This window comes from Colias croceus, chromosome 5 (genome assembly GCF_905220415.1).
Source record: "Colias croceus chromosome 5, ilColCroc2.1".
NCBI lineage: Eukaryota > Metazoa > Arthropoda > Insecta > Lepidoptera > Pieridae > Colias > Colias croceus.
Genome location: NC_059541.1, coordinates 45,217 through 70,210, shown reverse-complemented (window position 1 = coordinate 70,210; position 24,994 = coordinate 45,217). Strand labels below are relative to the sequence as shown.

Sequence of the window (24,994 nt, the reverse complement as noted above, 5' to 3'; positions counted from 1 at the left end):
CGTGCCGGGAGAAGCTCGCTGGACTCGGATTGCAGCCGGACCGGCCGGCGGAGTCATGAGGTGAGCGCGAGTCAGTGACCGGGCGCGCATCCCCCAGCTGCCCGGAGCGGCCGTCGACCGAGCCGCCGCGCCCCGCGCCCCGCCGCCCGCCGCGCGCCCCAACCCCGCCGCGCCCTAACGCACGCGGTTACGGTAATCGCATGCCAACGTGTGTGCTTTCAAATCTCTCTATTCCTCTTTATGATTCATTAAATAACATATTTAATCACTAGAAATGCAGTTAAAAACGTAAGAGACATTGATGAAAGAAATACCTAGCATCGCGCAGAATTTATGTACTCTTTTGGCGCCTTTGTTCTTAATTCAATGGCAATAGTGAAAGTACTTCAAACGATTGTATCCGAACGACTGCAGAGCCGATCATATTAAATTTAACGAACATGTGAAAATTCTATTTTTACTTTTTCAAACATTCGAATATTTCGCAGCAGCGCGAGGTCATTAGCCGCACGTACCTAACCTAGCCAAGGTCAAGATCTGCGTATTGTCGCCCGTCGGAGAGCGTCGCACTAAAACTCACCAATCATTTCTCGCTAAAAGTACATTGGATATACATATAGCGATTAATGTAATCAATAACAGAACGTGTTTCGAGGGTTACTCGTCTATCGATAATGTCGTAGTGTAGGGTGGGCGATTCGCAATAACGGCACGAGCAGCGAGAGCACAAATAGCGAAGGGTCGGTCGCACGGGAGCGAGGGCGCGCAGCGGCGGCGAGGGCGCGGCGCGGGGCGACCCAGATGCGAGACCCGCTCCGCTACCATTGACCCAGATTTGTCCCACGGCGCACTTCCACTGCACCGCGGCTCCGCTGCCGCTCACACGCGTCTTCCCTACTTTGCTGTTGATTTGTTTTAATCCTATTTCAGGATACTCGATAATCTTCTTTAAGACTGTTGTATTCCATAGATATATTATAAAATATCATATTCCCAATGCTATGCTTCCATTTTAATCTCTTTAGGGCTGAAGAGAGTAAAATGGAAATACTGTACAATCTATTTTTATAAACAACAGTTTGCAAATATTAATGACCTATAAATTTTGTTAACATTTATATTTCCTACTTTTTAACAATGACAACAATTTATAAAAAAAAACATAGGTTATATTATAATCAATCTGTCTACAACAATTAAAAAGCAAGTTTTTTAATATGTTAAATAACTGTTATTTATATCCAATAATCATTGCAGTATCTAATCCACACACACAAATATTAGTAAGTCATGTGAATAATTATTAGAAATTGGAAAATGGTAAAATATTGTAATATCTAGGTATAAAGAAAAAGTTAAACACAACAGTTCATATGAATGCTTTGATTTACTTTTAAATAAATACTGATAATGGAAACATATACATAATTTTTTTGTAATACTTTGAAGCAAATGTTTAATTTTTTTTAGACGGAACCTGCTTGGTCTTAGGTGGGCGAAAGTTACACTACAAGATATTGCAAACAAATAGTTGTTAGTATGTGTGACATTAAATAAGTATTTAACTTCATTTATTAACAAAATTGTTGTGTGTGAACCAACCAACCGACCAACTACAAAATATTTACATAGAAAGTTTTACTAACATTATTGAGCATAAGAAAAATAGCATACATTTGTCATAAATAACTTATATCTCTCAAGTTTTTTGGGTTATATCTTAGCTACATGTTGCTTAAACAGGTGAACAAAGCAATATTTTAAGTGGTTATAATGATTTGAAAATAAATCATCTAATATTAGACACCTAACGCTATGAGGCTCTGCATACATTTAATAAAAATTCACAGAAATAAATTTGACAGGTTCACCAGGTAGCGTCACTAAAGAAAATATTTCAAACCTAGGTACCTGTTTCTTAAGGTTAGAATGGTACGCTTTTGTCTGGGGATACAATTTTATTCACATAATCTTAGCACGGCATTCAAATATCGATTTTGAGGTTCAATAACATACGAAATGCATCTTATAATTCTAGAATAATAGGAACTTGTAAAATGGCTCACAAAGGTGACGCATCGACACGATCCGATCGAATGATCTTGAGTGATACTCAACGTAATGTAAAAAAGTAATAGCTACATTTTTGGTACACATCCATTATGTGGCATTGGTTGTATGAATTACACAATAATATGGTAAAATCACAAACTTACGAGGCAAAGAAAGTCAATTGTGGAAAGCACACGCACCGCAACGCGACAAGCGAACACTTAGGAACGCACACAACTACTAAAAAATGTAATTGGACGAATTGTCTGTATGCACACATTCATAGATGATACACTCAAAAGATGACAATTTAACCACAGACCAACCATATTATTTGCTCTGTGCCATAGATCATCCACAGACAGCTTCGTTAAATTCAGGTTAAATATTTAGGACAACAGAGAGTCCTAGTCGTTGTAATAATATTATGAAAATGAAGTTATGGCCTTTCCACCCTTTTACACCTTAGATCATTAAGTAATGGATAACACTCGCAGGCGTTTCCCTTTTTGCCGAGGTATAAGATTATTCGAGTCGAAAAATCTTAAGCTTTCATAAAAACTACTTGCGTAATCGATTACAAACACTCTGCGTATTCGTAAAACATCGAAAGGACGTCTGCGAGTGCTCCGCTAAAAATGCCGTTTTGCACTGCAGAAGCAATTCAAACATGTCGAATATTAAAAAAGATGGAATAACCCTGAATAACCTTTCATTTGTGTATATTTTTTTATTTTTGAAGTGAAAACTTCTTTAGCGGCGTTGGGTATAAAATCTTAAACTTTTTTTAGCCCTTATATATCATGCGTAAGACCAAGACGGATACCATTCCAAAAAGTTCCAAAATATCAAACATGCTGAACCACATGCTGAACGTTAATAATCAAGTTTTCACTTCTGCCGAAGTTCTTATGATCTTCATAAGATCAAGACAAATAATCGATTCATGTTTACTCGATCATTAATGCGGCCCCACGAGACTATCATGGAAATAAAATATACAAATTTAATCTTTATGCTCAAAGAGATAAAGTTGAATTTAGAACGCGATATTGAACCGCACTCCCCACGAGACAACTTGGAGTGAAATACAAATTTAATCTTTATAAACTTAGGGATAGAGTTGAATTTAAAAACTCGTCGCTTAAAAGGTTTTAAATTTTTACGACTTTCGTGACACAAATTATTTTTGTGAATGTGTGATTGTGTTTCAATAGTGTGAGTTACCCTCCCCGCACCAAAATCAGCAGAAAGTTTAGTTAGAACATTTGCCAGCGTACTCCATCCATTACATAATGATCTAAGTTTTACACAGCTTCTACACAAATGAATCCCACACAGAGTCACCACTATAATATTAAAGACATAATATCCACTATAAAAATTTGGAGTTACATCTGTACAGAAAAAAGAACTGATATTCGGGCATAATTCGGGTCACAAACTTGTTGGATATCATGTCACTTCACTACATCACTAATTAGTATAAAACAAATTCGCTTTCTCTGTCCCTATCATGTCCGTATGTATGCTTAAATCTTTAAAACTACGCAACGGATTTAAATGCAGTTTTTTTATAATACCTACATAGCTAAAGTGATTCAAGAGGAAGGTTTTAGTATATAATATAATTTATTAGGTTTTAGACACAGCGGGCGAAGCCGCGGACGGAAAGCAATACAATATTTAATGAAATAAAAATGTTAAAAGGATTAATTATTATTCGTTGTTAAAAAAGCCTTAGAAGCAAAAAGTCAAAAAGCACACCAAAACGTAAGTCAAAAAGTTTCGGCAATAGACCATTGAGATAATATTACTACGAATGGAGGAGACACCACGAACAAAATCTGTGTGCCATTTTTTTGCTCTAAGTTTTAAAAAAATTATTATCTAGTTAGGTACTTACCGATGAAAGTTATGCCTTTGCACTATTCCGTATTATTAGTATTATTTGTGCAATATCGTAACACACACGAAGGCATATTTGATGCGTTTCACTTTAAAACAAATAAAAAATGAGCGTGCAGTTACGCCATATGGCGTATGTTGAGCGGAAAATAAGTGATGTAGGCGGTGTAATCTCCATATGTATATCTCAATGCAATAGACACTCATTTTTTGGAAATGTAATGTTTGAATTCTTTGAAACCACAGTTTGAAACGGTCAATGTCAGATTGTCAGAATTTATTTGACATTTAGGTTTTATTGCCATTGGAAAAAAAATAAATTATCAAATATCAATAACTTATTAATTTGCGTACCCAGTTTAAGTACATAAAAGTATTTTTAATCACTATGAGTTGTGATAATGAGTAGACAAAGTTATAAGTAATCGTGAGGAAATGTATGACGGTACTTGTGGTGCGGGTACGACCGTACAATGTGGGACGGCACAGCACGAATGCGATGGACCCTTGTCACGCGAGCCTCCACCGGCACCTCTGGAGCGAGATTACAGCGGTTTTGATATTGTTAAGGCAACTCAGTATGGAGCTTACAATAGGGTCAAGGAGCTGGTGGAGGCTGGCTGGGATGTTAATCAGCCTGACCATGAAACAGTCACTCTACTGCACTGGGCAGCTATCAACAACAGGTGCACAATATAGAATAGTAATATCCACAATATTACAAACTCAAACTCAAACATTTATTTATTCAATTAGAACTTCTTCTAGAAGCACTTTTGAAACGTCATTACATATTTTAACATTTACCACCGATTCAGAAAGCAGTATCTATGGAGAAGAACCGACAAGAAACTCCATAGTTGCTCTTTTAAATCATGTCAGTTTTACAATTTAATTTTACAAAATACATATAATATGTAACATCATAATTATATTATACATATCCTACTAATATTAAAAATCTGAAAATTTGTTACTCCTTCACGTAAAGACCTCTCAACTGATTTTCATAAAATTTGGCAAACACATAGAGAGTGACTTAAATTACACATAGGAGACATTTTATCCTGAAAATCCCATGAGAACTGTGTGCGTTTTCCTTTAACTATGCGGGTCAAGCTGCGGGCTAAAAGCTAGTTAGATTAAAATTTAAATATATTAAATTAATCAAATTTCATTATGCTTATTAAGCAAGTAATAAAAAAACTTGTGTTAGTTTCAGTTTTGTGTATCCCTTAGTCACATAAAACAGAAAGAATAGACTAAAATAACTTATCAAATCCATTTTATTTCTAATCCAAACATTACAGTCTAGATAGGTAAGATTTACTAGTCTAATTTTAAAATGATTTGCGCCCAGTACTTGAAGAAGGATCACAAGATTTTCTACCTTTTAATTTTAAAGGCATTTTTTTAACATTAAAATATATTTTACTTTTAAAATGTGGATAACTAAGACTTCTGTAAGTAATCATTACATAGTTAATATAAAGCAAAATTGTTGTTGTCCTAATGTCTGTATGTATATATGATTAGATCTTTAAAAATAAAAAACAAAGTTATGCATTATAGAGTGACCAGGAAGAAGGTTTAAGTATAAGCATAATATATTAGATTTTAGACAATGTGGGTGAAGCCACTTTTGGAAAGCTAGTTCATTGTAAGAGCTAAACCTGAAATAATATATATGTATATATATATGTTACCGGAAATGTATGTAATCCGTCATTGTATACAATTCCTAGGAAATGTATGTAATTCCTAAAATCGCACGGAAATGTGTGAAATAAATTATTCTTTACACATTGCCTAGGAAATCTATACATTTCCTAAATAGCAATCGGAAATGTATAATGAAATAATATTGGAAGGTACGCGGGTCGATGGGGGGAGAATCTCATCAGAATTTTTGGTTTGGATAAGGGGGTGGGTTAGGTTAGGTTCGTGTTTTTTAAAACTACGTAGATATAGGAGACCCACGAAGTGGGGCTTCCACGAAGTGGGGCTCCGTCGGCTCACGACCCCTTTTTGTAGAATTTTGGAAAAAGACGAATTTCGGCATATTATTACAAAATGCCGGCCGTTTGTAATACGGCAGATTATACAATCCGTCTGGGACGTGTACAAGGGGACAGCGGGACGAGGGGACTGATTACTAACCAAATGAAAATTTGATTTGATTGAATATAAGTTGATTTAAGAAATGTTAATTAGTAAGATAATATAAACATATTATTATTATTTTACGGTAAGACTGTTACCCGATACAGTGTTTTATTACAGAAATAATTTATTTTATACATTTCCTAATACGATATTTGAATTGTATACAATTCCTACGAAGATTATACATTTCCTAGGATATCTATGCATTAAATAGTTTATTATACAATATTTTATACATTTCCTAAATGGTATCGGAATTGTACACATTTCCTAGGATTTGTATACAATTCCTTGATTTCATACATTTCCGGTAACATATACATATATATATCCTACTTCCTACTATTATAAATTTGAAAGTTTGTGAGGATGTGTGTGTGATTGTTACTCTTTCTCGAAAAACTACTGAACCGATTACAATGAAATTTAGCACACATATAGATGGTAACTTAGATTAACACATAGGATAGGTTTTTTCCCTAGGAATATAGTTAGGAATGGGAGCGGGTTTTTCTTTGAAAACGCGGGGGAAGCCGCGGTTGGAAAGTATATATATAAAGATAAATTCTATGTAAAGTTTTCCACTAAAATCTATAGTAGTTTGTGGTGTACATTACTTTGCTCCTCCTGATTAAAGTATGTATTTGGGAATGCTAATGAACAGGTCTTTTATTTATGACAGACCCCATCATGATTTGTTATATTTGTTGTATGCTAGTCACTTATGCAACAACTAAGTTTTGTAATTTTTTAAACTTTATTTTATCACAAATCTAATATGAATAATCGATGTTTATTTCGAAAAAATTTTAGGCGTGAAATCATCGAGTATCTGCTGTCGAAGAACGCAAAGGTGGACGCTATCGGGGGCGAGCTGCAGTCGACGCCGCTGCACTGGGCCACGCGGCAGGGACACCTGGAGGCCACGGTGCTGCTCGTGCGCGCCGGCGCCGACCCGGCGCTGCGCGACGCCGAGGGCTGCGCGTGCCTGCACCTGGCGGCGCAGTTCGGGCACACGGCTGTGGTGGCGTACCTCGTGGCGCGCGGCGTGCCGCCCGACGCGCCCGACGCGGGCGGCATGACGCCGCTCATGTGGGCCGCGTGGAAGGTCACGGCCGTGGACCCCACGCGCCTTCTGCTGTCGCTGGGCGCCTCCACGAGCCCGCAGGACCGCTCGCACGGCAACACGGCGCTGCACTGGGCGATCCTCGCCCGGAACTCTACCGCTATCTGTACTCTGATTCTTTACGTGAGAGCCTCTTCCTATGAATTGACACGAATATTCTAATTAGTAGTGTTCGTCTGTGGCTTTACCGGTGATTTTCTTTTTCTAATTACAGGGTAATGCGAGCTTAGATGTCCCGAATCATCGTGGTGTCACTCCTTTGACAATGTTGCAGAACAATCCTAACGCGGTGTGGATCGGTAGCAAAGTCGCCGAGAAAGTTAAAGAGTTATCTACCTCGAGAAGTAACTGCTTTCGTAGAATAACATATGATAGAGTGAGTATTTCGATCGGAACGGCGACTCATCGTATCTAAACGTGATCAGAAGGAATTATTAAAATTTTTCATCGATATCAAATTTTTCTTACAGAAATTTAGGTGGTGGTGCGTAGTCATCATACCTTTCCTCGCATTTTATATAACCGGAATGGTGGTCGAACTGGACGCGCCGCAGCTCCTGAAACTCCTGATATTGATCTGTTTCTACGCCCTGTTACACTTCGTGTCGAATTTCTTGTTCGACGACGAGCTGAAGAACATATTTCCCCTCAGTATCTATTTGGCGACAAAGGTAGGTAGCGCGCGCCGGGCCGAGCGGGGGGCGGGGGCGGCCCGCTCGGGCGGCGCGCTGACGGGCCGTGTGTGCAGGCGTGGTTCTACATCACGTGGCTGGTGGTGATCGCGCCGGCCGTGAGCGCGGGCGCCACGCTGGCCTTCCTGCTGAGCTCGCTGCTGCTGTGGCACACGTTCCTGCGCTCGTGGCGCGCCGACCCCGGCGTCATCTCCGCCACGCGCCAGGAGAAGATGCAGGTCAGTCTGAATTATCGATTTACGTACCGGATATCGATTTATTTTTCGCTTTAAATGCTTTTCGCTTTTCGCCTGCGGTTTAAAGTTTTAATTTTGCAACTAGCTTTTCGCCCGCAGCTTTGTCCTCGTATTCGATAGAAAACCCGCATATGGGATTTTCAGGATAAAAACTATCCTATGTGTTCCCCTCCTATCCAAGTTACCCTCTATGTGTGTGCAAAAATTCAAGAAAATCGGTTCAGCAGTTTTTGATTGAAAGAGTAAAATAGAAAACAACAAATATACAAACTTTCGCATTTATAATTTTAGTTGAATTTAACAAGCTTTAATAAAATTAAATCTATGTTTGTCCTATTCTACAATGAATCTCACTTAAAGTATCTATTACGTACGTATTAAATTTAAAACAAGTCTATATAACTGCGTTAAAAACAACCGACTTCAAACTTGCACTTGCAACATTTACAAATATGAAATGAAATGAAATGAAATGAAAATACGTTTATTATGGATACATACCAAAAATACAAAAAAAGAAACAAGAAACTTAAATCTAACTTAAATATAATGTATTCCACAATAGGCCTGCCACTCAGTGCAATACACTGATTTTCAGTGGTTGCCTTAGGATGCCTTGCTGACAGTGGATGTATTATTGCTCAAACTGCAGTGAAAAGTTATTAAATAATTATACTTACTTAGTGAATAGATAATATTACACATTGACTTAAAGTAGCAGAGAGGTTATTGGATAAATACTTAAATAATCTATAAACAAATAAGAACAATATTGGGGATGCAATATTTTATAAAAAAATAAATAAAAATAAAATAAAAAAAATATATATAAATAAACAAACAATTAAATATTTATATAAATATTGGGGATGCTAATTTTTTCTTGTTAACGTTTTTGTAAATCGAGAAGATATGACTTTAACTTTTTTTTGAAAGACGATAAGCTTTGTTGTGAACGAATAGGCGGCGGTAGGTCGTTCCAACATTTTGATGCTCGATACCTAAAACACCCCCTAAATGTAGATGTTCTATGCAGGGGAATTTCCAACAAAGAATTTGCGTGTCTAGTCTCGTAGGTTGTATTATTATCCGCCAACCATTTCAATTTATTGTACAAATATACAGGTACTCTATATTTTAATAAATTAAAGAGAAGCGTAGCCAGGTGTAAGTGGGTACGATATTCCATTTTAAGTGAGTTGTGTTTGATCAAGTACGGTGTAACATGATCACGATAGGGAATATTAACAAATAAATACAGACAAAAATGCTCATTAAAAAAAAACTACTGGGCCTATCCGAATAAAATTTTTATGGGACCAATTCGACACCATCCCGCATCGAACAAAAAAAGAATCACGTAAATCGGTTCAGAAACCTCGGAGTAATCGGTGTACATACATAAAAAAAAAAACATACCGGCCGAATTGATAATCTCCTCCTTTTTTTGAAGTCGGTTAAAAAAATGCCATGAGCATTTTTTTAAAGTTAAGTTCAAATCATAGGCATATTTGTTCTTAAGTTATATTGGGGAAAAAATATGTCTTACATGACGTTAGTGAACTTAGCAGATCATTTTTAGCAGATCAAAAGAATAATGTGAGTTCTTATCGCGTGCAGTTGAGTTCTATAGTTCCTGATACTTTTTATAGGTCTACCAGAATCTGATGGCATATTTATATTTAAGAAATAAAAGATTTTCATGTGGCAACTTATTGGACAACTATCAAATTGGTTGTCAAATTATTTGTCTTTTTTGCAGTTGATGAATAATTTTTAGGATTTTGCCGAATTCTTCGAAAATGTCGAAAAAGCCGCTGCGATCACAAGCAAGAGGTGTTGTTTATAATGTGTATAGAAAAACATTCGATGAAGAAGTCAAACACATCACAATTTTCAATTTTGAAGATTTTATTGGTAAATTGGACTTACCCGTTTTGATACTTTAAATTAAAAAAGATTATAATATTTAGGTAACTAGGTATAATATTGTTTGTTGATTAGAAAATAATTTTATGAAAACTTATTAAAGGAGTTTCCAATACGGCTATTCGTCAAGTCCAAGCTGTCCAAGTGTGTCCAAGTCAATTTTATAATGTGTGTATAAGTTAATACTTACGAAAATAAACATAGTTTTATTTTATTTTATAAAAAATTATAAGCAGTTTTGATCTACATTAACATTATATCGATATTTTCACATGGCATACTGGTAATGAATATACAAATATAGGTATGTGTAAATAATAATATGTATTACCTGTATAAAAGTAATATGTATAATTGTATATTATACATGTAAGTATGTACCTATATAATATTAAGTGGATATCTCATTATTAAGTACAGTATAATTGTCCACTTATGTAATGTGACTAATGATATTGAGGACAAAATAAAAAATAAGCAGTATCAAGATCGTTCAGTCCATTTTCCCCAGGGTTGCACACTCAAAATTTTGATTTCCATAATTGCCATCAGATTCTGGTTTACCTATAGAAATAGTTCTGGCGTTTTTACCTTAAAAAATGACATTTGAAAAAATGATCTGCCAACTTCCCGTAGCAGATCATTTTTAGCAGATCAAAAAAAAAAAACATGTGAGTTCTTATCGCATGCAGTTGAGTTCTACAGTTCCTGATACTTTTTAGAAATAGTTCTGGCGTTTTTACCTTAAAAAATGACATTTGAAAAAATGATCTGCCAACTTCCCGTAGTAGATAATTTTTCGCGGATCAAAAAAAAAGGTGAGTTCTTATCGCATGCAGTCGAGTTCTACAGTTCCTGATACTTTTTAGAAATAGTTCTGGCGTTTTTACCTTAAAAAACGACATTTGAAAAAATAATCTGCCAAGATTATAGAAATGTAATATAAAACGCAACTCTGTGGCAATCATGTTAATATTCTGACAGATATTATTAACTTTAAATATAATATTCACTAAACTTTATTTAAAATAAAGTTTATCTTAAACATTAAAACGAAGAGAATAAAATAAAAAAGAGCGTGTGTGCCGAGATAACGTGTCAGGAGTGAAACTTCTTTGGCGAGATTCATAGATACCGAAATCGCCGCCTTGCGTGACCTCATATTGGTTAATAGCTACACCAAAAACCATGAAAATGACACCCATGACGAAAAGATGTAAAATTTTCGTCGGCGCCATTTTGGATTTAAGTTTTGTCAAATTGCTTTACCCCACCAATCCGTTCAACAACCCATAAAAAAGGGGATCTCAGTCAACGTAATTTTTAAAACATAATTTTAAATTACAAATAATTGGAATATGAAACTTATACAGTTTACTCTTATAAAGTAGATATCAAATATTTCAAATCACGAAAACGACAGTGCACGCACAATAATCTTTTTCTTATTCGTTTTTATTTTTGGGACGAGGAGCGATACACCTGTCCTTCCAAGAGCGCTTCTGAGCGCGGTCTGACGACCCGCGAGAGCAAAATGTATGAAGAAATCGACAAGTATTTTTAATTTAGCTAATAATTGAAATAAAATTTTGATTTAGATACAAAAAAATTATCATAATCTATAAAGGACTATAATATATCCGCGACAATTATTTACGCGTATTTCAGCGACAATTTTGTATGACGTCGTACAATTTTTATAAGATGAACGTAGAGCTGAATATATTATCTTTAAATTAAGATATTACTATGTTCTCACGTGTAATTGCTTTAAGTTAAAATGGTACCGGAAAACAGCGTGTTTTTGTAAAAATACGTAATTAGCACCCTTAAAAAACGACATTTGAAAAAATGATCTGCCAACTTCCCGTAGCAGATCATTTTTAGTAGATCAAAAAAAAAAAATAAGAGTTCTTATCGCATGCAGATGAGTTCTACAGTTCCTGATACTTTTTAGAAATAGTTCTGGCGGTTTTACCTTAAAAAACGACATTTGAAAAATAATCTGCCACCTTCCCGTAGTAGATAATTTTTGGCGGATCAAAAAAAAAAGGTGAGTTCTTATCGCATGCAGTCAAACTCAAACTCAAACTCAAACATTTATTTATTCAATTAGACTACTTTTAGTAGCACTTTCGAATCGCCATTACATAAATATTTTTAACATTTACCACCGATTCGGAAAGCAGTATCTATGGAGAAGAACCGGCAAGAAACTCCATAGTTGCTCTTTTAAAATCATGTCAATATTACATAATCTGTAACTTATATCTAACTACATAATCTATACATATAATAAAATCGTAGGAAAGTCAAAACTGTACATTAAATATTTTTTAAAAGAATACATAATCCATGATCTATAATCGATATAGAAGCCAAAAATATAGTTTTTAGAATTTTTGTCTGTTTGTCTGTTTGTCGGTTTGTCTGTTTGTCTGTATGTATTTCCGAGCTAATCTCAGAAAGTACTGCATAGATTAACTTCAAATTTTGCATTAATGTTCCTGAGAGGTCGGGTGAGGATAGTTTAAACATTATCATGATATCACGTTCGGGGGAGGAGCTGTGGACCTTTATTTTTCTTACATATTCCGTGTACTACGACAGCGTACAATCTAAAGACTCATGTTTAAATGTTGGTTTCGAGTAAGCCATGCAATTATCTAGCTTTACAAAATAAAAACTATGTCATTTACGTAATTTGGGCAGAGAAACAGTTTAATGAATTAAATAGTATAAAGACAAATTTGAAACAGCGCCATCTATTGAGATTTCATTAAAATCAAATCAATTTACATAATATTAACGCTTCTTGCAAATTTATAATTTAAATAATATGATGTTGGTGGGGTTTTTAATTGTACTTATTTATTTATCTTTTTAACCCATGTCTTCCCAGAGTCCACTTCAGGTGCTTGTATTTTATGTGAAGTGAGGGTAGATGTTTATTATTTGATGTCAAACAAGACACCATTTAACAGTTAATATTGGTAATATGAGATTGTGTTCATTGTTGACATTTTAAAAAATCCTTCTTGCGTTCCCACAAAAGGTAAGTTGTAGCTTTTATATTTATTCTTTATAATAATTATATAGTTAGACTCATGTTTTTAATTAGAATTGAAGTTAAGACAAAATAAGAAAATGATGAAATTCTATTTTTATGTATAACACGCCCAAAGAAGGTCACTTTACTTCTTGATAAAATTTTATTTGTTAGTAGCTTTTTAATAAAATTAGGTAAAGATATCTTTTGATTTTTTTATTTACAGATTCATAAAAATTGATGATTTGCGTGAGGATGTAGTAGAAATTAGTATCCTTGCGCGTGGTCAATTGTTGACTAAAGTTAATGTCCAACGTATGGTACAATCATTGGAAGAATCTTGGGTAGTTTGAGAATATATTTTTCAGGAATGAGAGACGGGGCAGCCAACCACGTATCAGCGTGCGTGCGTGAGAATCTACCTACGTTTTAGTACCATAAAAAAATGTAATTTTGAAACGTAAATATTGCACTCACAACTTATTATCGTTATGGCTATCGCGGTACAGATCGTAGGATAGTACATATTATTTATCAATTTAATATACGTACCACACCAAGTAAAATATTTACAATCATACCAAATGGATTAACGCGGTATGTACATAAGGCGGTCTTATCGCTTACTAGCGATCTCTTCCAGACTGCCCAAGGTAAGAGATAAAGAATTATACTCATGATCCAGCAATTTTCAACCGAAAAAGAAGTTTTTCTGTAATTGGTACATAGGTAGTTGTTTCATTTATTTATTTTAAATACCTAATTTTACTTTTAATATTTGCCCATTTGCATTACATTCAGCGTCCATAAAACTTATAAAAATTTAATGTTTATTTCTGTCTATTAAAAAAGCTCCTTTTTAGATATAAATAACAAAAACAACTTTTTTATTAAAATTTAGTACCTTGGGAAGATATTATTATCTATGTGTTAATAGAACAATAGGAAATTAAGTATGTTACGATTTTATACAATGAAAATAGGTAAAAAATAATTAGCAGGTGTTATTATTAAATTGATCCCGAACCCAAAACTGCAGTTAATATTTTTTTGTCATTTAGTGTTTATAATTTCATGTCAATTGGTTCATTAATAAAAAAAATTATGATCATTTAAATAATCACGGCGAACATTTGCTAAGGCATTCATATACAGGGTGTAATCGTTAATCGTTAAGTAAAGAAAAAAAAGAAAAGAAAAGAAACATTTATTTATCAAGGACAGCACAACACACACACATAAAAACATAAAGAACCGTAAAAGATAAATAAGAAAGCACCACGACAAGAAAATAGCAACAATAACACTTAAATTAATAACATAAAAAAGCACGTAGAGAAAATAAAATTGATAATCAGTATTTTTTTATTAAGGTGTGTCATTATACGACCCTGACAAAAAGGAGACAGCTCAGCATAAGTGTGCTTTTGTGCTTTTTGATATTTCTCGATTTTTTAAAATAAATCGAGAAATATCAAAAAAATTATCTTTAAACCCTCCCATACATTAAGTATCTACATATGAAAATTGAAATATGAATATCCCCTATACATTTAATATGAAAGATTTTAGCTTTCTTTTTCTTTTTTTGGTTTTCTGCTTTAATTACTTCGCAAATTTGAAGTGGCATTTTCCACGCTTTTTCCGGACATTTTTCGCATTTTCCGGACATTTCCCAGGCATTTTCCGGACATTTTCCAGGCATTTTCCGGACATTTTCACGCATTTCCCGGATATTTTCCAGGCATTTCCCAGGCATTTCCCCGGCATTTTCCGGACATTTCCCGGGGATTATCCAGGCATTTTCTATGCTTTTTTCCGGACATGTCCACGCATTTTCCGGGGATTTTCCAGGCATTTTCCACGCTTTTTCCGGACATTTTCACGCATTTTCCGGATATTTTCCGGGAATTTTCTGGGTATTTCCCAGAAATTTTCCGGGGATTTTCCAGGCATTTTCCACGCATATGCCGGATATTTTCCAGATATTTTCCAGGCATTTCCCCGGCATTTTGCGGACATTTCCCTGACATTTTCCGGGGATTATCCAGGCATTTTCCACGCTTTTTTCCGGACATGTTCACGCATTTTCGGGGATTTTCCAGGCATCTCCCAGGCATTTTCCGGGGATTTTCCAGGCATTTTCCACGCTTTTCCCGAAAATTTTCACGCATTTTCCGGATATTTTCCGGACATTTTCCGGGTATTTCCCGGACATTATCACACATTTTCCGGGATTTTCCCAGGCATTTTCCGGGGATTTTCCAGGCATTTTCCACGCTTTTCCCGGACATTTTCACGCTTTTTCCGGATGTTTTCCAGATATTTTCCAGGCATTTCCCCGGCATTTTCCGGACATTTCCGGGGATTATCCAGGCATTTTCTACGCTTTTTTCCGGACATATTCACGCATTTTCTAGATATTTTCCAGGCATTTCCTAGGCATTTTCCGGACACTTCCTTGACATTTTCCAGGCATTTTCCACGCTTTTTTCCGGACATTTTCACGCATTTTCCGGTTATTTTCCGGGAATTTTCTGGGTATTTCCCAGAAATTTTCCGGGGATTTTCCAGGCATTTTCCACGCATTTTCCGGATATTTTCCAGATATTTTCCAGGCATTTCCCCGGCATTTTCCGGACATTTCCCTGACATTTTCCGGGGATTATCCAGGCATTTTCCACGCTTTTTTCCGGACATGTTCACGCATTTTCCGGGGATTTTCCAGGTATATTCCAGGCATCTCCCAGGCATTTTCCGGGGATTTTCCAGGCATTTTCCACGCTTTTTCCGGATATTTTCCAGACATTTCCCAGTCATTTTCCTAGCATTTTGGAGATTTTCCAGGCTTTTCCCGGACATTTTTACGCATTTTCCGGATATTTTCCGGACATTTTCATACATTTTCCGGAGATTTTTCAGGCATTTTCCACGCTTTTCCCGAAAATTTTCACGCATTTTCCGGATATTTTCCGGACATTTTCCGGGTATTTCCCGGACATTTTCACACATTTTCCGGGGGATTTTCCAGATATTTTACAGGCATTTTCCGGATATCCCCGGAGAATGCCCTGGATTTCCGGAAAGTACGTAAGTTTTTTAGCTTAGATTAGTAATAATTTGAATTGTTTATTGTAGTACGTGTTTACTAAATAATTGTATGTAAAGTAGTAACTACTATGCAGTCGCTATTCCACGCGGACGAAGTCGCGGGCACAGCTAGTATATCATAATATGCCAAAGAACTGTCCTGTGGTTCTTACGCGACAACCCTCCATGGATTTTCATCTTCCATATATTCCTTAATAGGCTCTCTGAACTAATATATTTTTAACATAATTTTTAAATTTAGCACTACCGAACTCTTTAATACAATGTGGAATTTTGTTGTAAATGCGTATACCTAGACCCATAAATGAATTTTTAACTTTGGCTAACCGGTAAAATGGCATTTCAATTTTATTTCTGTTCCTTGTGCCATAACAGTGTCTATCTCCTACTCTTGTGTGTAAGTCGGTGTTTTTGTGTACATGCAAAATATTATTAAATATATACTGTGATGGTACAGTAAGGGTACCAGTATTCTTAAAGAGATCTCTTAGTGAGTCCCGAGCACGTAAATTATATATAGAGCGAATGGCTCTTTTCTGTAAGATAAATATAGTTTCTATATCTGCAGCCCTGCCCCATAGTAGGATTCCATACGACATAATACTATGAAAGTAGCTGAAATAAACCAATCTAGCTGTATCATCTGCAAACAGAACTATTTCACACTTATCCTGTAAATAATAAGGTAGATCATTGATATATACCAAGAACAAGAAGGGTCCTAAAATAGATCCCTGTGGAACACCAATGTTAATTGACGCACCGCTAGAACGTTCTCCATTAACACCTACAGTTTGTATCCTATCATGCAGGTATGAAGCTATGAGGTTCTGAGCTTGTCCTTTAATCCCATAGTGATTAAGTTTACGCAATAAAGTACAATGTTCAACGCAGTCAAATGCCTTGGAGAGGTCACAAAATATCCCCAAAGCATTTTTTTAGTTTTCCCATGCCTTATACAGTGGTAGTCACATAATTAAAGACACCCCCTAATTGACCATAAAAGATTTACATTAGGAAGTAAAATTATCTGAAAAATGTATTTAATCTAGATTTTTTATACATTCATACCACGCAATTTTGAATGAATACCTACAAAACACAAAACGCAACGATAAAACTCCAATCGTATGGAGCAAAGAGGCCGAGAATGCGTTCCAATTATGCAAAAATAATTTACAAAAGGCCGTCTTGCTGTCACATCCTGTTTCCGGAGCACCCTTAGCCATTATGAGTGATGCTTCTAACACTTGCGCAGGCGCTGTCCTTCAACAGAAAATCGGTCATACATGGAAACCGCTATCTTTCTTTTCCTGTAAATTCAGCGAAGCTCAGCAACGTTACAGTGCCTACGACCGGGAGCTTCTATCTATTTAGATATCAGTAAAACATTTTCGGCACATAATTGAAGGTCAAGAAGTGACCGTATATACTGACCACAAGCCGCTCGTCTACGCCCTACATAAAAAAGCTACGAGTGCCAGCGATACACCTAGACGCCTACGACACCTTGATTTCATTAGCCAATTTTGTAAATCCATAGAATACATTCAAGGCTCACAAAATATCGTGGCAGATACTTTATCACGTGTCGAACAGATAGATATGCCTTCGCCAATCGACTACAACGAATTATCTAAGGCTCAACAAAACGACGCAGAATTAAAACATTTACTACAGTCCAAAAATTTAAATTTCAAGGCCTTCATATATCCAAATTGCAGCGAACCGATATATTGTGAGATATCAAAACAGTGCGCACGCCCCTACCTACCGCAGAGCTATCGTGTTACAGCCTATAATGCAATTCACGGTATTAGTCACAGCGGTACACGTGCCACTAGAAAAATGATAACAAATCGCTATTTTTGGAAGTCTATGAACTCAGATATCAACGAGTGGACTAGAGCCTGCATTCATTGTCAAAAAGCGAAAATCCAGCGTCATACAATATCACCACTCAGCACATTTCCATCGACTACTCGTTTTGAACATCTTCACATTGATATAGTCGGTCCTTTATCGTATTGTCAAGGCTATAGATATATATTAACTATGATTGATAGAACAACAGGATGGCCCGAAGTTAAATGTCTAAAGGACATAACCGCCGAAAGTGTCGCTAGCGCATTATACACGCAGTGGATCACAAGATTCGGATGTCCAGCAAAAATAACAACCGATCAAGGCCGTCAATTTGAATCACATCTTTTCTGCAATTTGGCAAAATTACTTGGTATATCAAAAATTCGTACTTCCGCGTACCACCCACAAGCCAACGGTATGATTGAAAGGTGGCACAGAACGCTCAAAACAGCATTGATGTCACGTGGAAATACCGAAAATTGGGTAAACGAATTACCTACAGTTTTATTAGGCCTCAGAGCCAGCCTACGCGACGATACAGGCATTTCTGCTGCGGAAATGGTTTATGGTACCACTCTCAAATTACCCGGAGATTTTTTCGAGCCTTCAAAGCAAAAATCTCCAGATAACGAGATATTACTGCAAGATCTGCGTTCACGTGTTCGCAACTTTGCCGCTGTTCCGAGGCGACCGCACAGACAAGATAAGATATTTGTACACCCCGCCTTATCATCATGTACACACGTATTTGTACGTTGCGACCATGTCACAAAACCATTGACTACCCCTTATACAGGACCTCATCAAGTTATAGAACGACAAGAGAAATGTTTCAAAATTAAGATCGGAGATAATATTAAAACTATTTCAATAGGTAGATTAAAACCCGCATTTCTTATTAACAATGAGTCAGTAATACAAGACGCCTCGCCAAATAAGTCAATGGATTCTACAACAAATATCGAGGTGCATAGCGACAGCAACAATAACAATCAGATCCGAACCCGATACGGGCGTGTCATTAAGCCAACAGTGCGTTTTATGTCTGCATAATTATTCATTCGTACATCTGACGACAATCTAGTAGCATCTAACATTGAGATGGGCAAATCACAGAGCAGGGAAGAAGTCATCATTGCCCAAAACGGGCAAGGCAATCAAGCCACCTCCAACCTACTGCATGAGATAACTCATGATAAGCTTAACATCATAGTTATGCTAATCTTCGCCATCATTATTATCGCTACAACAATCATATGTTGGCGATTTTGTAAAAAAAAGTACACCAAGTACTTAAGACGAGAAAGGTTTGCGCGCGAGTTACGGCCGCCGCGATCCACCCCATCAGGCTCATCCACCCCACGCAGTGCCTACATACTCTGTGGCGTAAAAAGTGGTGTTAAAGTGAAGTGCGTACATATGTATTTTATATTATAATCTTTAATTTTGTAAAAGTTTGTTTTGGCCCTTATGATAAATTTATATTGTATCTTTAACTGCGGTACTTGAATATTGTAAAATACCTAATAACTTTTTTTTTATGTTTTAACTTGTAATTTTTGTATTGAGTAATATGTAATCTAATTTCTAACTTTAATTTCGTAATAATCAGGCACTTATATTAATTTCGTAATTATATCTCTAATTGTGAAGAATAATATTTTTATAATCCGTAACTTAAGGCCGTGTACGCGGTCCGTGCGCTGTTTGGCTCAAATATGTGATTTTTCAAACCAGATTGTCCATCAACCACTTATCTTACAAACATATGAATTACTAATAATTTTAGGAAATTTTATTGTCTATATAGTTAGTTAAGAGTTTTTTTCAATTAATACAGTATTTGTGAATACCATCAAGATAACTGAGCCGATGATTACATGATTTCGCTTTTAGTGTCAATTTCGAAGCTAAAAATATCTGAAATCGCTGACAGATCTAACACACAATTTTTTTTAACTAACTGCAAAAATCCTTATTAAAATAGTTAGTTAAAAGATTTTTTTATTTTGGACTCCTAACTTACGAAATTAAAATCCGAACAATGTGAATTTTTTTAGAAATTATAGTCGACAAAATGATTATTTTCACCAAGATATTTGACTTAGTTAAATATAATTTTTACATATTGCAATAAAAGAACGTCTTACTTATAAGATAAAATTTAAAAAATCAACTAAGGTACCTCTATTATTTTTCTACAATTGTTTTTAAAGTACTATAAAACACTGCGCGCGACCCGATTAAAATCAGTCGGCAGCGAGCCTTTCCAGAGAGAGGACATGTTGCTCGGCGCTCTCCTGTGGACTTATGCTGTTCATAGTAAAAGGATAGCGCAAGCCGCGATCTATCATAATAGATCGCGGAGATTTTGACTTGCGTTAAATTGAATAAGCCCTCTTAACATAATAATATGAACTTATATTTTTTTATTGTTATACTTAATTTATAAATTTTTATGTTTAAAATTTAAATTATACATTATATTATTTTTTGTTTGTGATATACTTTTACATTGAGATACTTATACACTTCATATACGTTTTATACACTTTTTTTATGTTAGAATTTTGTTTGTACACTTATTGATTTTTTATATAACTTTTATTATTTTTGTATGTTATAATTTCTTTTTTAAAAAGAAGGGAAGTGTTGTGCCTACCAATATAATATTGTTTATCTATGTCAGCAATATTTGTGTGGTATACAACGGCCAGTCACTATCCAACCTAGCTCTGTACGCACGTCTCAAATAATCAATGTAATATCATTTATACTATATAAAATATATATATTCTTCTAATTGCCTTTTCATTCAACAACAAGTAACAACCAACAACGAAATAGGCAAAAAACCATACAAGACAATATGTTCTTTAAAATGAGGGACAAAAAATAGTTATATTCCTTGTTAGTTTCGACCCTTGCTCTCTGTGGGAATGTAACAAAACTTTTAGACAGAGACTGTATGAAGAAAACTTGCACTGAAGAGTATCTCAAAAAGTACCACTTTTGAAAAAACAAAATGTGAAGGCAAGATTTGACTTTGCTACAAAATACGAACACTGGACTGAACGAGAATGGAAACATGTGCTGTTTTTGCATGAAACTAAGATTAATATGATTAATTCTGTCAGAAAACAATATGTAAGACGCCATCTCAATAAGGAAATGGATCTAAGATACACTAATAAGTAGTCATACATGGGGGTGGAAATATCAAAGTGTGGCGCTGTTTTTCAAGACTTGGTGTTGGACCTGTCAAATTGACAGGAGGCAACATGGATAAATTTCAGTACAAGTATATTTTAGAGCAATCCATGCTGCCCTATGCGGAGGAAAATTTACCTTTTGTTTGGACTTTTCAACTCGATAATGATCCTAAGCACACAGTAAAAGTAGTAAAGTGCTTGTTAAGGAACCAATCTAATAAAAAAAACCAAAGTAACTGTTTTGGATTGGCACTCCTACAGTCCGGATTTAAATCCGATCGAAAACTTATGGAATCAAGAAAGAAAGAAGTCGCGGCAAAGCGGTCATCAAACGCCGACTAACTTTGCAAAGCGTTTTCGAAGAATGGAACCAAATTAGTGATGCAACTTGTACAAAATTAACAGCTTCAATGCCCAAGAGATGTAAACCGTCATTACTGCCAAAGGACATGCAACCAAATACCTATTGAAAAGTGTAAAAATGTTTTGTAAATACGTCAGGCATTTTGTGTTGGAAAAATAATCTAATGAAAATAATATTTTTTTTTATATTTCTTATAAGCGAGTCTAATGTCTGTCTTTAATTATATGGCCAGACCTTTGCTGGGTTAAAACTGCTAGTAGTAAGGATGAACCGATTATAATCAAACAAACCGACAAGTTTTGGAGATAAAATTTAGTTTGGTATTAGACAACACATACCTGAATATTTTAAAATTATTTAACAAGTTCCAATGGTAGTGTAAAAAAAATGTTGAGAGAAGTGTCTCGGGTAGTATAAAATGCTCTTAGTGTCTTTAATTATGTGACCACCACTGTATATGTATATGTGTTAATAGTGCAACTCCAGCATCTGTGGTTGAGCGCCCCTTTGCGAAACCAAATTGTTTGGTGTGCAGAAAATTATTAGAAGCAAAGTGACTAGTCAATTGGGTTAATAATATTAAGTCGAGTTCTACAGTTTCTGATACTTTTTAGAAATCGTTCTCACATTTTTTTTGATCCGCTAAAAATTATCTACTACGTACGATAAGAACTCACATTTTTTTTTATCTGCTAAAAATGATCTGCTAAGTTCACTAACATTCTTAAATGGTTATCAGATGGGTGAAGGACGATCATAATTAGGATCTAAGACTATATTATGTGTAGTTTGTATGTAATTTCATTATGGAAAATAATATCATGTTTTTCTTATGAATGAATGTGTCGGAAATCGTGAACGAAGCGAACGATAATAGCAAGAGGCGGTGTGTCGTGCCGGCAGACTATCATCGAGCTGTCGGAAGGTGGCGGCGGCGGGTTCGAGGCGGCGCGCTTCTGCTCCGCGTGTCTGCTGCGGCGCCCGCTGCGCTCCAAGCACTGCTCCGTGTGCAACCGCTGCGTCGCCAAGTTCGACCACCACTGCCCCTGGGTCGCCAACTGCATCGGCGCTGAGAACCACCGCCACTTCGTGGGCTTCCTGCTGTGCCTGATGGCCATGTGCGGCTGGATGCTGTGGGGCGGCGTGCGCTACTACGGCACGGCATGCGGCGCTGACGCGCTGCGCTGGCCCGCCTGCAACGCCTGGCTCGCCTGGGTGCTGCTCAACGCGCTCTTCCACCTCTTTTGGGTCTCCGTACTCTCCTGCTGCCAGCTCTACCTGGTGAGTGGCGCGCGGACGTTTCGACGAACGGTCATTTAAAATAGTCTGTGAAACGTCTCACGTGATTTTTCGACATGTCGCTCAGGTGGTGTGTCTCGGCATGACGACAAACGAGCAGCTGAACCGCGGGCGCTATCGGCACTTTCAGGAGCGCGGCGGGCGCTCGCCCTTCTCGCGCGGGCCACTCAACAACCTGGCCGACTTCCTGCAGCTGCCGCTGTGCGGGCTGGCGGCGCCGCGCCGGCGCGACTGGGCCGCGGCCGGGCTGGGCGGGCTGGCCGGGCTGGACGGGCTGGACGGGCTGGCCGGGCTGGACGGGCCGGCCGAGCGCCGCCCGCGCGCGCCGCACGACTACGTGTGAGCGCTGCGGCATTGACCCCTCGCTATCTGATTTTTCATTCCGCATCGTTTCCGCATGGCGCGAGGCGTGAGGCGGCCGCTCCGGAAGCGTGTCGCTTCGAGTGTGTCGCGTGTGTTTCCTAGTGAAAATGTAAATAGTTTGTATTTCATTTTATTTTATCGATTAGCACGATAGTTGTGACCCGCGAACGAGCCCAGGTTCCGCGTGAACCGCGTTCGCTTCGGAAGCGCACGATATTAATTTACGCTTTCTAAATTATTAAATTATACATAGCCGCGATGGTTTTTGAGTCGCATGTCGCATCCGAAGCGGTCGTTTCCTCTATTGAATGTACTCGACGAAACGATGACTAATATCTATGTTAACTTTACTGTTTTAAGGATAATTATTGAGTCCACGATCTATAATATTTGTAAACGCAACAATACTAGTAGTGCCATACACTTTTTTTTATCGCTTACGTACCGTAGATGATGGACTTAATATCTAAGAAAGTCGATTATATAAAAATGAATACTGTTTTTAAATTTAAAGTAAACAGTCTCAAGGAGGCGAGACATTTAATCAGTTGTAATGAGACAGAGTACATTTTTTCATCGTTCAGAGTAGAATATTTATATTCAATTTAATTGTAAATACCTTATGTAATCGTTTGAGACTCGCTACTTAGCTTCATAATCACGGACGGTATTGTATTAACGGGTTACGACAGTGTGCCAGCCTCACTTACAATATAAACTGACAAGCCGTACAAATGTGCTGGTTATTTAATCAGCCTCAGAACGGCCTCAGGAATGCCCAAATAAGTTGTCGTACCTACTGCGGAAAATGTTGAGTGTTTATTTATGTGAAATTTTTTTGTATAGAATCAAGTATTATTGTTAAATAAGATGAAACCAAAATGCATTTTAATTAATAAATTATCTACGATATTCAGATTTTGTTTTTTGTTTATTGTTCTCATTGGAGTGGAACCATCTACCGAATAATAGTCGCCTATGTCAATTTTTAAAATTTCTAAACAACAATAATAAATTAAAGTTATTATTTTTTAGAAATTTTAAAAATTAAGTAAAGAATAGATAAAAAGAAGGAATATCTCATGTATTTTTTTATACCTTAATAGAACAAAACTTATTTTATTATTATAGAAACTTAACTTTTCACCAACCATACTTTGACAGAAACCTAACCTTAACACAAATCTAACCATATCAGAACTTTTACCTTACCAGAAACATAATACTATCAGCCATACTTTTGCAGAAAGATAACCCTTTCAAAAACGTAACTATGACAGAATAGAACCTTTCTATAGATTATAGAAACCTAACTTACAGATACCTAACTTTTCCAGAAACCTAACCTTACCTTACATACAGGTTAGGTTAGGTAAGGTTACTGGACGGTGGAACGGGGACAAAATCCATCATCCGGTGCGGTGAAGGGCGTGAGACGTGTTCCGCTCACGCCGCCCAGGAAGGAGGAACTGGCGAACTCTCGCCAGATCTGAATCGCTTTGGGCCTAAAAAAGATAGGCTGCCGCTGACGGGGTTGCGGACGCGGTGCCACCAAATGCGGGTCTAGTGCCTGCGGGTAATAATAAAGCGGCTTGACGGAACACAGTGGAGTCACTGCAGT

The 24,994-nt window shown here is 36.7% G+C and overlaps 1 protein-coding gene across 2 annotated transcripts; it reads left to right on the top strand.

Annotated features, from left to right (window-relative positions):
• The first annotated feature begins 4,223 nt into the window (after positions 1–4,223).
• LOC123691690 (palmitoyltransferase Hip14) lies at positions 4,224–24,289 on the top strand. Of its 2 annotated transcripts, none has more exons than XM_045636212.1 (7): positions 4,224–4,646; positions 6,940–7,375; positions 7,467–7,628; positions 7,723–7,923; positions 8,001–8,162; positions 22,576–22,992; positions 23,078–24,289. In XM_045636212.1, the coding sequence occupies exons 1-7, from the start codon at positions 4,396–4,398 to the stop codon at positions 23,351–23,353; spliced, it is 1,905 nt and encodes a 634-aa protein (XP_045492168.1). In that variant the 5' UTR covers positions 4,224–4,395; the 3' UTR covers positions 23,354–24,289. The 2 variants fall into 2 exon arrangements, with proteins under 2 accessions (XP_045492168.1, XP_045492169.1); XM_045636213.1 differs by having other exon boundaries at positions 4,225–4,646; positions 22,615–22,992.
• Positions 24,290–24,994: the final 705 nt, after the last annotated feature.